The sequence below is a fragment of the Corapipo altera genome, unplaced genomic scaffold (assembly GCF_003945725.1).
Source record: "Corapipo altera isolate COAL_440 unplaced genomic scaffold, ASM394572v1 0, whole genome shotgun sequence".
NCBI lineage: Eukaryota > Metazoa > Chordata > Aves > Passeriformes > Pipridae > Corapipo > Corapipo altera.
Window position 1 is genome coordinate 69,505,498 of NW_020884872.1, and position 13,046 is coordinate 69,518,543.

Sequence of the window (13,046 nt, forward strand, 5' to 3'; positions counted from 1 at the left end):
TCAGTAAGTCTTTAATCATAGTAACTTCAGAGCTTCAGTGTGAGCTAGACTTCGTGATAAAAGACAATGATATTATAAGCAGATCATTTTAGCTTTTCTAAAAGATATCATAAGTATTCATCACTCATTATAGAACTGTAATATCTTCTAATGACTTAGAGAATTCAAACTAGAAATATTCCAGTGTTGAGCACTTTGCAAGTTTGACTTTCTTTGAAGTATACTTGAGTTTAATTAGACCAGAACCTTCAAAGAGTTCACTGTTGGACTACCTATTGTGAAAAAAGGCCAAAAGGTAGCTCTTGGCACCATCGGTTTATAAACTTCGTCTCCCAAATCCCTGGAACTTCCTGGTCACAATTCTAATCAGTAGAGTAGAAATGTGGGAACAACGATGCTAAACATCCAACAGCTACCACACAAAAAGGTGGACTTAAATTCTTAGCCAGTATTCCAGAATAATTTTTGCAATTTTCTCTTGTCACTTCTTTCATTACAACCTAATTATTTCAGATCATTTTGACTGAATGTCTACAGAATCCTGCTTACTCATTTGTCACAGTGACCCTCAAAGAACAGCATGCCATGACTTGTAAGTCTTATTAGTATTAATGAGATGTGAGTATATAATTGAATTATTGTTAGTGTCTCGTGGTCAGACCCCCGTAAAAAATAAATTCTGAAAATGATGACCAGAAGAAGGTGACATTCTGGCCTTTTGTCATGTTTTTACATTCTATGTTGAACATCCCAAATAAAATTTCACTGAACAACCTCTAGAATAAGATCAACATTCAGATATTCATAGTTTCTCCAAGTGACAAAAATAACATCTTACCGTACAGCAACTCAAAATCATCTTAACACAAGGTGAAATGGGAATAACTCAGGGTCATCAGTTCATATCTATGCCTGAAATCTTACATGAAAATGTAGAGATTAGTGTTTAAGAGTAACAGAGAAGCTGCAAGGAAACTATGTCCTCAGTCCTGGTCTTTTTGTTGTTTTTCTGATCTTGCCAAGCAATTCTACATACATTTTGTTTTAAAATTTTAAAGATGTTCACTGTGCGTCACATGAAGACTGGATGATAATGAATAGCTCCTGGTACTTTATTTTTTTAAAGGACCTACACTATGATTGTCAGTTTATGCTACTTTTTGTGACTGGGAGGGGACTCATCAAAGAAGAAAAAAAAGGATTTTTTACCAGAATATTCCTTAGTGTTAGCTTTCTTTGTGTTATTTCCAAATTATGTAAGATAGTCCTGCCATCATGTATCTACCTAATGTTTCAGAAGAAAGGTAAAAGTTTCCAAGCATCAAATGCTTCTGAATCTAACTCAAAGCTAAACAGATGCCATCAGAATCAAGATCTTAATTTTGCTCTTCAAAATATCCAGACCTGAAAGTGGGGAACTGAACTAAACATTCTACACTGGACTTTGCAACAAAAACATTATATGGTTTTATAAAAATTCCCCTAGAGCACAGAAATAAAGGTTTCTGGTTATTTTTAAGTTTTGGTTTTGTTTGTTTTACCTCATCAGAACTAAAATATAAGTTATAGAAGTATTCTTCCTTAACCAAAAAACCAAGAATGTATATAAAATGTAGTCTCAAGTTAAAACAGCAAAATACCAGAAGTTCAGCTACATAAGATAAACTGCAACAGACATACCTGTGTGTCAAATTTGCCTAAAATACAAATAACAATGGCTCTCTCACTGTGCAAGACCTTGTAATGTAGCTGCTTTTTCAAATGCTCCATGCCTTTTCACATATGGAAAATAGGTGCTATAGCACTTTGTTAGATTATAAAATCTACTACTATCAGAACTAAAATAGGAGCCAGCAGTGCTATTAGTTTTCATGTTTTAGCTGAAAATCCATAATGCTCAGAAATACTTGTATAATATTTCAGCATTTTCTAATCTATTTTGACTCAAGGAACCATTCTCCCAGCTGTGAAATCTATGCCGGCTGACACCCCTTCTGTCTCTCAATTCTATTAACATGTGCCCATATTGCAAACAGAAATCAAATATTAATTCCTTCTCATGTCACCCCTTTGGCATATCTTGCATACCTCTGCCCTCTCCCACAAGGTTCTAATTGCCATAGCAGCATATCTTACAGTTTGGGAAACACTACCAAACTCCAACGCAGATTACAAGCAAAATATTCTTCATTGCACAGCAAGCAAGCCTGATTTTAAAATAAATTCAAAGCACAGTACATACAAACTTATATTTTCTTTTTACTCACAAGAGGTTCTGCCATGATGATGCGAATCTTGCGTTCAGCCAGGGTAGTAAAGTTAACAAACAAGCTCTTCAGGACATATTCGCCTGGTTTGCTGTCTGGGTCAACATTGATAGGTAACATGGCTGGAGGTCCTTTTTCTCTCTGTGTACCAGAAACAGGTGGGACAGGTGGCTTGATATATCCGTTACCAACTGGAGAAGCTGAAATGTAGAAAAGACACATTTACTTTTGGGTAATTCAACATGTCTTAACATTTCCAGAGCACCTCAATAGCCCTCTATACTGTCAAAGCATAAAATTGGAGATTAGTTGCTAATCAAAGAAACGCATAATACATAAATACAACTTGCATGGTACCATAGGTAAAATACACATAATCTAACTGGAAGAGGAAATAAAAGATGAAATCTTATGTATTAAAATGGAGTGGTGCTTACTACACAGTCCATGTTCAATCCTCCTTTTTTTTTTTTTTTTCCCCCACGGTAAGACTTGCTGGTACTTTACTATTTGAATAACATCCTCATTTCTTATCCTTTGCTTGCAGGCCAGATCAGTAACTCAGTTGTTAAGTAACAAGAATTTATTCTTAATTGCTACTCAAACCAGCCAAGCCTTGAAAGTCAGGAGTCTGGTCTTTTGACGACTGTGAGTTGAAAAGGGCCTCATTCTCTTATTATTTATACCGAGATTAGTCAAGAATGACTCCTTAAAAAACAATACACATGTCATCAGTATAAATCTTAAATGAAGAGTCAGACATGGAATGTATTCCATGGCCAAAAAATATTCATTATGTGTTAGTTTTCCTGAAAGTACTGAACTCTACAGTTCCATCTGGCATGTTTGAGATCACACCTGTTGTATTGTGTCCAGTTTTGCGCTCTCCCATACAAGAATGACATTTCTGCTATTTTGAAGCAAGGCCAAGGGAGGACCATGAAGTGCTGAGGCTTAAGCACTTGCTAGATTAGTACAGGCTGAGAGTGCTGGACTGGTTCAGCCTTAAGAAGAGAAGGCTAAGGGTTGATCTTATTACAGTCTTCAGCTATCTATTGGAGTATAGCAAATACGCCAATGGAGTATAGCAAATATGCCAAGGAACCAGCCTCTTCTTTGAGCATGGTGACAGGACAAGAGGCAACAGATCCTAGTTTGAATGTGGGAAATTTCAATTAGATATATGGAAAAATCTTCCACTGTCAGGGGGTGATTGAAGACTGATACATGTTGTCCACATATACAGCAGAAACTCCACTCTTGGATACACCTGAAACCTGACTAGCGAAGGCCCTAAGAAACCTTTTCTAGTTCGCAAGCGAGCAGAGGTTGGACTAATTATCTGCCAGGGATACCTTCCAATCTAAATTATCCTGTGAGTCTGTGAATTCTCCAGTATCAAGATATTGTGTACTAGACTGAGCTCTACTTACTGTTTTTCTGGGAACTGAAGGAAAAATAAATTGAAACAATACAAAACAAAATCTTGTTAATTCACATATTGCCATTTTACATATAAAATTGCCAACCCCAAATTGTCAGGCTCAGCTCTCATTGGCAATAAAAGTCTTCAGGCAGGTACTGGTAGCATCCTCTCTCTGTTAGCTTTGCCAGAAACTTTAAAGTAGCACTGTCAAGAGCAGCCACAATCCACTCTGAATGCAATACAAGTGTCACAATGCCCGTGAGTACTGCTAGTGACTGGGACAGAGGTGTTTTAATCTAATACAATCCATGGAAATATTGTGAATCAATACCATTATAACATTTCCCCATAGCATTGCATTCCAGAGTGTTATATTATATGTCGCATCCAAGCTGAAAAGAAAGAAAGAGAGAAAGAACTACAATGATTGTTGCCTCACATCTAATGCCTTTAGCCTTTCCTTTGAGGAACAGAATTGCAACTACTATTGAATGTAATTGCCAATTATTAATGACACGTGACTGTAATAAATGAGATTATTGATCTTTCCTAAGTACTTTAACACTTCATGGCTGAAAAAAAACCCCCAAACCTCCGAAAGACGACTGTTTAAGAGTATTCAAGATGTAGCAAAATCAGACCCCAAAATCATACACTGAAAAATAAAAAAAGATGCACTGGAGAAAAGAGAACATATTTTACTTTAGAAGAATCAGTTTATATGTTCACTATATAATTGAAGATAAAAATGCTTTTCTTCATGTAGCTATTATTCTGCAATTGTAACACATCCATATTTTTCTTTGAAAATAACCCCCAATTGACAACTCTTCTAGATTTGTTTCCTGCAGAGTTTCATTTGATTTTTTAGGGCAAAAGAATAATGATGGAATCTTCTTGGCATTATGACTCTTTGCAAAAATTAAAGTGTATAAAACAGTCATACATTTATATCACACAAAACTGGTTCTAAAAATACACTGTTGTTCTGAATAATAACCTACTTCAAAGTACTGAAAAAAGAGCCACCGGAGAAGAGTGTAAATTCCACTGTTCTTTGGTCACCACCCAGGCTCTCCTAAAATTTAAGCATGTAGACAGTGGGATGCAAAGGATCAGATGCGAATTTTTATGGACTATTGAATACACTAGGCAATGGAAATATCTCCATTGAGATATTTATAAATAGCTTTAGGAAGGAGTCAGACAATATTTTTACAATTACAAATACATTTGCCAAATGTGTGGTTTTGACTGGCTCACATCTATCCATGAAATCAGTTTGATTGCCAAGTGCTCAGTCAGGAAATTTTTTTTGTGAGCAGTGAAACCAATTTTCTTAAGGATTTGTGTCCTTTGTGCAGTAAAAGCCCTGTCCTCCCCTCTGTCCTCATCCCAGCCGTTCCCAAGCTCCCTCCCAAGTGCTGTGCCTGGGTTGGGCAGGCAGGCTGCTTGCCAGCCAGCCTCTGCCAAGCACAACACACTCAGGCTGGGCTGCCTGCCGCTCTGATGGTCAGGCAGCAATCCCAGGCTCCCTCTTGAAGGAATCTTCAGGAATTTAATCAAACACAAACTTGTCTTCTGTTCCTTAGGCAATTTTGGTTTAAACTGTCTCTAAGTTCAAAATTTGCTATGAAGGGTCACATAGGAGGGATGGAAGGAAGGAAGGCAGGCAGGCAGGCGGTGTGTGAGGTCATGTACACTACTTCACATCCTTATGAATAAGCTTAAGAAACCTTAGACACCCAACCTGGGAGCTGCCATCCTTATCTTCAATCACTGTGACATTCAGCCAGGATTTTGAGACTGAAATTTAAATCCATATAGTCATTGCTAGTAGGAGGCCTTTGAACAATGATTTTTCAGATTTGTGACACAGGTTGATCTAATTTTTTTTTTCCAGACATCTAATTGAAAAATCACTTATTTGCATACTGTAATAGAGAAATGCAACTATCTGTGAGATTTGCCAGTGCACTAAAAATTTTTATTCTGGCTCTTCTCTGAAATATAGGACTGTACAGTCTTTCACTCAAATACAGAAAAAGCATATCCTGGGGGTTAACACCTGTCATTGCTACAGCAATTACGGCAGCTAGAGAAATGACTGACATATGACATTGATTTAGTTCAAAATTTTAAAAGACCGTTTTGTAGCTGTTAACTCCATTTATGCATCTTCAGTGTGAAAACCAACATTTCCAACAGTACGAAGGTTTTGAGTCAGTTGTGAGTTGGTCATGAAATATTATATACAGGTTTAGCTTTCTAATGCATCTTTTTGGCTCCATTTTCTCAAGCATTTGCATATGCTTGATATTTGCATTGCAAATATGTGACAAGACTATTATTGACATCTACATTGATAATGTATAAGCTTTAACAGAATATACTTTTTATTCCTAGACTGAGAGCCCTATAGAACTCACTAAAAAAAAAAGTTGCCTCTGAGACATAAAACTGCAAATCAAGGACTCAAAATTTAAGAAATAGCTGCATTAAAGTCATCCCTGATTGGTCCCTTTATGTCGACACATTATATAATGTGGGCCTTAAAAAAAAGCAAAAAAAAGTATGTGCCCAGTTTTGCCATCTACTTGCCATCTATGCCAGTGAAACACTGCCCCATTAAATAGGCATAATATTTAACATGAGAAATCACCACATATAGTTTGCATGGATTTATGCAGAAGATGTGTGGGACGGGGTGGGTAGAAAGAATGAGTTATACTTGATTCGAGATACTGACTGCCTTGACAGATTTAGATTTTACTACCTGATTTCAAAATAATAAATGTTATTCAAACAGAAGTACCAGAACAGAGCACAGAAGCATTTAGTTTGAAAGTGTACATATTGTAGGGTATTGCTTACCACACAAGTACTGCACTAAGCTAAAACCTTCACCTAGAAAAAAGTAGCTCATTTCCCAGGAGAATGAGTCGTGATGCACATGCAGGAAACCATGGTAAACCTGATGCCTGAGGACTCTGCAATAGCAGGGAATCTACAGACCAATTTTAGAAAGTTGTATACATATTAAAAGCTCCTATCCTAGGAAAATCTCAAAGATTAACTATGCTTGATCAACTATAAGATATCTGTACCATTTTGGGGTGAAATTCTGTCTGAAACACATTTTCTTGTTTCCAATGTTCCCTATTTTTCTACTATATGTGCAATAAGCAGTATTTCAAATTATACTCTTTTCCTAAAGAATATTTTCATTTCGTTCAGGCTATAACCATATTATTTTCTCAATGTTATGTATTTTTAAAAATTAAAAACAAGGAATAAATATCAAAGTAGCGTGGTTGTTGTCACAACCATATACTATTGCTGCAGAAAGGTTTATTGACATAAAATCTCTGCTGAATTTTTCCATGTATTGATCATTTCATGATCCAAGAAACAGCTGTAAAAATGTAGAGTAGTTTAGCATACACACATGGTCAAAAGCTGATAACGGGGATGATAAACAGTCTCTGCTATGATCTGCACTACAAATATTTTTCTTAAAGCTGTAAGAGGAACCAAAACAACCAAACGATCATAATGCACAAGCCAAGAGTCTGTGCTAAACTGGATACAACTTCAGCCATACACAGTTAGTGAATTTTCAGTATCTTTAAAAGCAGGAAAAACAGAGGCTGCATTTTTTTTTAGTTAACTGTGTCAAATTTACACTTTAGCAACAATGAACAAACTAATAACAGAAATGCAAACATCTATTTGCAGTATTTTCATACCTACCGAGCCCCTTTATAAAGCTGATCACGCTGGATTTTCTCCAACATGCTACTGCAATATCCATGAGCCTGTGAATACCTGAAATGTTCCACTCCTTTAGTTAGAAAAGTTAGAATCCTTTTCTAACTAAAATCAAAAAATAAATGAGTTGCTTCATAATCCCATTGAGAAAGACATTTCTTTCCATTTCTCAGTTTTGTTTTTCAACAGACAAAAGCTGAAGACCTACAATGTGTGAGCTAGAGCAGGCCTCCTGATCAGCTCAGCCTTTCCATAACCAAAGGGGTAATTTTTAGCTTCAGCATATGATGATGACCACTCACAGAGTGGCTACATGTCTATATTTATCCACAAGTACATACTATGCTGACACATTAGTGAAACTACTTCAGGCACTCCAAGAACATGAGACAGGATAATGGAGTTCGACATAAACAAATCACGCATATCAAACACACATATTATCACACAATTCAAGCTGAAACCAATTAGTATAGAAATGCAAAGCACACATAGAACAGAAGATGGGTTTTGTTTTGTAACTTAAGTCTTTTGGCCAAAAGTACACACAGTTAAAATTCCTTGTGATAAAACCAACCCAGTATCTCTTCCCATGTCAAGGATATGAGAAACCACATAACCTTAAGTATAAATGTATATCTGCTGCATCGACTCTTCAGAAAATTTGCTTTGTTTTAAAACTGTAATTATAATATTAAAAGGAGAACAGATTATTAAATAAAGCATGAAGAATTTGATTTACAAGGATATGGTTAAGTGCCACAAAAGGTGGTTTTTTCCACCTTTGAAAAACAATATTTTCAATAAATTCAAGATTGATAGAGAATAAAAGAGGAAACTTTTGCTGAAAATAAAAGTCTAGCAGATCCATTTTTATCTTGGTGAAATACACAGTAAGATTCCCAAGGAAAATGTTATGCCAGCATATTAGTAAGATGCAATAATAGCACTAATTTAGTGTAAGCATTATTTTCATAATTAATTTGCTACTAACATCTGCTCTTTTTTGTGTTTCTGATTCTTTCTTAGGAAGACTTATAGTAAAACATGAAGACAAGGAAGAATTCAGTGCACATCTGAGTCCCACATTCAGACTATTTGGAAAGTAAAAGTGTAAATTATTGTGGTATTGGTGTTGGCCTTACTCTTTGCAGGGAATGAATTTCATGCAATATGAATATTTGCCTACATATTTTGTTTACTGCTTCTTTTTCATTGTTTATTAAAAGACTTGATACACCAGGAAGTAAATATGCCCCTTTTAAGATACTTCTCCCGGTTCTACAACTAAGTGAGAGGAGGTTATAGCAATGTGGGGGTCACCCTCATCTCCCAGGCAACTAGCAACAGGTCAAGAGGACATGGCCTCAAGCTGTGTCAGGAGCGGTTCAGGCTGGACATCAGCAGGAATTTCTTCACAGAAGGGTTGTTAAACATTGGAATGGACTTCCCAGGGAGGTGGTGGAGTCACTAGAAACGACTGGACATGGCACTTGGTGCCATGATCTAGTTGACTTGATGGTGTTCGGTCATAGGTTGAACTCAGTGATCTTAGACATCCAAACTAAATGATTCTCTGACTCGGTGATTCTGTTCTCAACTGCATGCTTATCTCAATACGGTTTAAACTAATTATTAAAATGAATGCAAGAAAGCCTGACAGTGCGGCCTGTAGTGATTTCTAAGGTCCATATACAAGCTGCTGTATGAATCTAACATAAGCAACAGCACTGCAGACCGAAATTTCCTTTTCTAGTGCTAGAAATCATTTATGCTTCCAACTGTAGTGAGGCTGGTACACGTTCACTCAGGGATAGAGAGATCTGTAATAACCTTTTGCATATGCATGTCTCAGGCACAGAGTATGAACTGTGGAGCTTTGAAACGACACTTAACTGAATGTACTACTGCAAAGTTTCCTCTATTTTAATAAAAAATGTAAAATAAGCAGTAAACAAAAAGCACAGGCAAATACTCATATTGCATGAAATTGATTCCCTGAGAAGGCTCACTTCCCTCAAAGTGAGGGAATTCTTTGAGTGAAAAATTCCCTCAATGACAGCAATATGTAAACATGGACAATAGATACAGGCACGTACAGATAATAAGAACATGTGAGAGAGTCCATATGATAAAATGCTCAAGCATATTTTCCCTCTTAATAGAACAAGGTTGTTTCCAAAAACTGGAAATCTCAGCAAACATGTATTTTAAAACTCCAGACATTGAAGACTCTGTCTAAAACTGTTCAAGGCACCATTGGGAGAAGACAGTTATTCTGTGCAGCTGTCTTGACACAAGAACATGACATAAAACTATCCCAACTCACCCTGACTATCAAAAGCCTATTTAGTAAAAATACAAGATTCTTTGAGAAGAGTTACTTGGTTGACCCATTAGACAGATGGTCTGCAATGCAACAAAGATGAAACCCAAACGATTACATGCAAAACAAAAGTCTGGAAGTCCCTATGCCAGAGGAAATACTATCTAGTCTAAAAGACAAAACTGAAGAGGCAGTGAGGTCAGTGGGGAAAAGTACAAAAGAAATTCAAGATTGTGGAGCTGTTTTGTGCAGCTCATTTTCTGAAAACAAGTGCAAAGGGAATAACAGATTTGGGAGTACATCCAATAAAGTGTTGAGATGACCTCAGCTCTCCTAAATGGATACCTTAAATACTTGATTATGCTGAAACTACAAGGGAGAAAAGGCTAATTTATAAATTTTAGAGTCCTTAATTTCTTTAAAGAAACATGCCTCAGGAGAGTCCTTTGTGTATGGGGAAGAGAAAGGAAGGAGATATTTTCAGTGATAAAGATATTCCAGGACTTGGTCACTGATTCAACTGAGATAAGACCAACATTTTAAATTATTTCTGTCTGAGGACTTAGTGAAAAAATGTTGTTGCCAGTTTTAGATATATTTATTTCACTCTTACTTGTGGAACTACAAAACACAATTCCAAATCCTGTAGACTTGGTTGGGCAATCTTTGTCCAAACTTTCTATTTCTTTTACAATAACAAGAGAGTGCAGATTTTATGTGAATTCAAGGAACAGCAAAGCCAAAAACCAGGAGACAAATAACTTAGTGCATCCACTAAGAAGTAGCAGAGTTGCCAATAAAGTATAAACTTTGGCCAACCCAACTACTCTATCCAACTTTTTGTGTGTGTGTGCAAATGCACATGCTTGCTATTCTTCAATTAATTTTCAGTATCTTCAGTGATGCTATAAAAAAGCAAGCCTAAAACAGACCGTGTGGTATCCTCAGTGAGACTGAACATTTCAGGTCATAATGCTAAGTAACTCCTTGTAGTAAACCCATTCAGCCCTCCCCCAAATCCAGGGGTGGACAACAATTTGCCTAAGAACATGTACTAGATGTAGTCATTTCTTCCCAATCAGATCCAATCCTCTGCAGTATAGAAACAAAATGCAGCATCCATAAAAATAAGCATATGGCCACTTAGTAGGCCTTATGGATGCTAAAATACCACTTGTATGGTATGCTCTCCTCCGCACGTCTACAAGGAGCTCAAATGCTCATTCCACTCAGATGCTTATGAAGCAGCCATCTTCTGAGAATAGGAAATAACCAGTTTAATACAGATATCTTTGCCCAAGCTTAGAGAAACATTAGAACAGTCCTTACACAAACTGACAGGTTTTATCTAAGATGGATGTGGTGAAGTGCCTGTTAGCTTTGAAGCCAAGGATCTTGTTCAGCCTGGTACCTTGGAAAGGGTAAAACTGTTGGTTTGGCGTTTTTAGTCACTAGCAACTTTCTGGCCCTCACATCCCAGTTGCTGGTGGGTAGGTTTGTAATCCTCAGAGGCACACTGCAATTCTGTGCAAGAGTGGGGTAAAATGATGTAAGAGCCTGTAGAGGAAAGCAGTGAGTGGAACACATTTTCTCCTCTTGCATATGCAAGGGATTCAAGAATGATGACTGCCAAAACAAACAAATAAACAGGAAATCCTGTCATATGTGTACATCCACTGTCTAAAGGCCTTTACACTGAGTTGGCAAAGCTCCTAGTAACTATGATCCTGTAAGATGTAGACCTTCCCTCTCTCTTTCTCCTAAGTGACAGGTCAGGGGTTGAGCAGCTTAAAAATGTTCCCTAGGTTCTTATCTCAGAACTTTGCAAGACATCTGAGTGAGGCAGGAAAGCAATTGTTCTTACTGCCCATTCTCTTTGCTTACCATTTATTTTTCTACTCCTTTTCCTCTAAATCATTATTTTCTTGTTTATATATACCACTGTGCTGAAGATCTAGGGGAATCTAGGCATGTAACATAAAGGTTTTTAGCTGCACCAATTCTAGAATTTGCTTGGTTTATTATGAAATTAAAAACTGAAAAAGCTAAATGACATGGAAAATCTTGTGTAAAATCTAAAACAATTTTCACATTCGAGTGTTTCATTTAGGGGTGACTTCTTACTAAAGGAAATACCTGTGTTGCTTCTGATGGGATGCAAATCAAACAAAAATACTTTTCAGTTTCCGTGTTTTATATGGTAATGACATGCTGCGTCTTTGAAGGCTGACTTGGGATTAACAATATACTTCCAAAAGATTTCAAAATCCCGGTATCCTTTCTATGTAACTTCAGAAGGTTTTTTTGGTTTGGTTGTTTGTTTTTTTTTCCTGGTCTTTTCCAGTTATTCCAAAAGTAAAAACTTCAAATAAGGGTGAAAAGACAATTTCAGCTGAATAGATGGTTTCTGTTGTGTTTTTTAAAAAAAAAAAAAAAAAAACAAAAAAACCCAAACCAAACAAACAACAGAGAAAAGGTTTATTTCTGAAACTACATTGGAATTGTTTTTTGGTTCAAATAGAGCTTAAAAACCATTTTATTTTAAATAAAATACTCTTCCTTTACACTTTTTCAGGTACTACGGGCAAAGACTACCTCTGGTTTGGTTTTGTTGGATCAGAAAATAGCTTCCTATAAAAGTTTTAGACAGATGTTTTGTTGCATTTGCTTTTTCTTTCAGAGACAGGGAGATGGAGGTATTCTTGTAATTTTGTGGTTGATGGGTGTTAGCAGAAGTATTTTTAGGGAACTTGGAAAAGTGCCAAGGATGCACAAGGCTAAAAGAGTCTAAAGGAGAAGGAATAGTTACTTACAGAAGAGGGACTGACTAGCAAGCAGAGAGGATGTGACCTGCATCTTCCTTCCCTACTGTGCTGATTTCGGTTGGGGTAGAGTTAATTTTCTCCACAGCAGCTGATATGAGGCCGTGTTTTGGATTTTTGCTGGAAACAGGGATTTTTGCTGATAACACAGGGATGTTTTAGATGTTGCTGAGCAGCACTTATACAGAGTCAAGGCCTTTTCTGCTTCTCACCCACCAGCAAGTGTGCTGGGGGTGCACAAGAAGTTGGGAGGGGACACAGCTGGGTCAGCTGACTCCAAGTGACCCAAGGGATATCCCAGACCATGTGGTGTCATACTCAGCATATGAAGCTGGGGGAAGAAGGAGAAAGGGGGGTACATTCAGAGTGATGCTCTCTGTCTTCCCAAGTCACTGTTAGGTAGAATGGAGACCCGTTTTCCTGGGGATAGCTGA

The 13,046-nt window shown here is 37.0% G+C and overlaps 1 protein-coding gene across 8 annotated transcripts in view; it reads right to left on the reverse strand.

The window, feature by feature from the left end:
- The window catches only part of FRY (FRY microtubule binding protein), a 234,520-nt gene that overhangs the window by 131,430 nt on the left and 90,044 nt on the right, over positions 1-13,046 (reverse strand). For 7 of the 8 annotated variants that reach the window (XM_027651378.1, XM_027651367.1, XM_027651340.1 and 4 more), the window contains one exon: positions 2,268-2,467. In XM_027651378.1, the coding sequence (XP_027507179.1) occupies positions 2,268-2,387 (120 nt within the window). In that variant the 5' untranslated portion in view covers positions 2,388-2,467. Of the gene's footprint in view, positions 1-2,267; positions 2,468-7,027; positions 7,033-13,046 lie in introns of those variants that run through there. The other variant, XM_027651386.1, reaches the window with a different exon arrangement.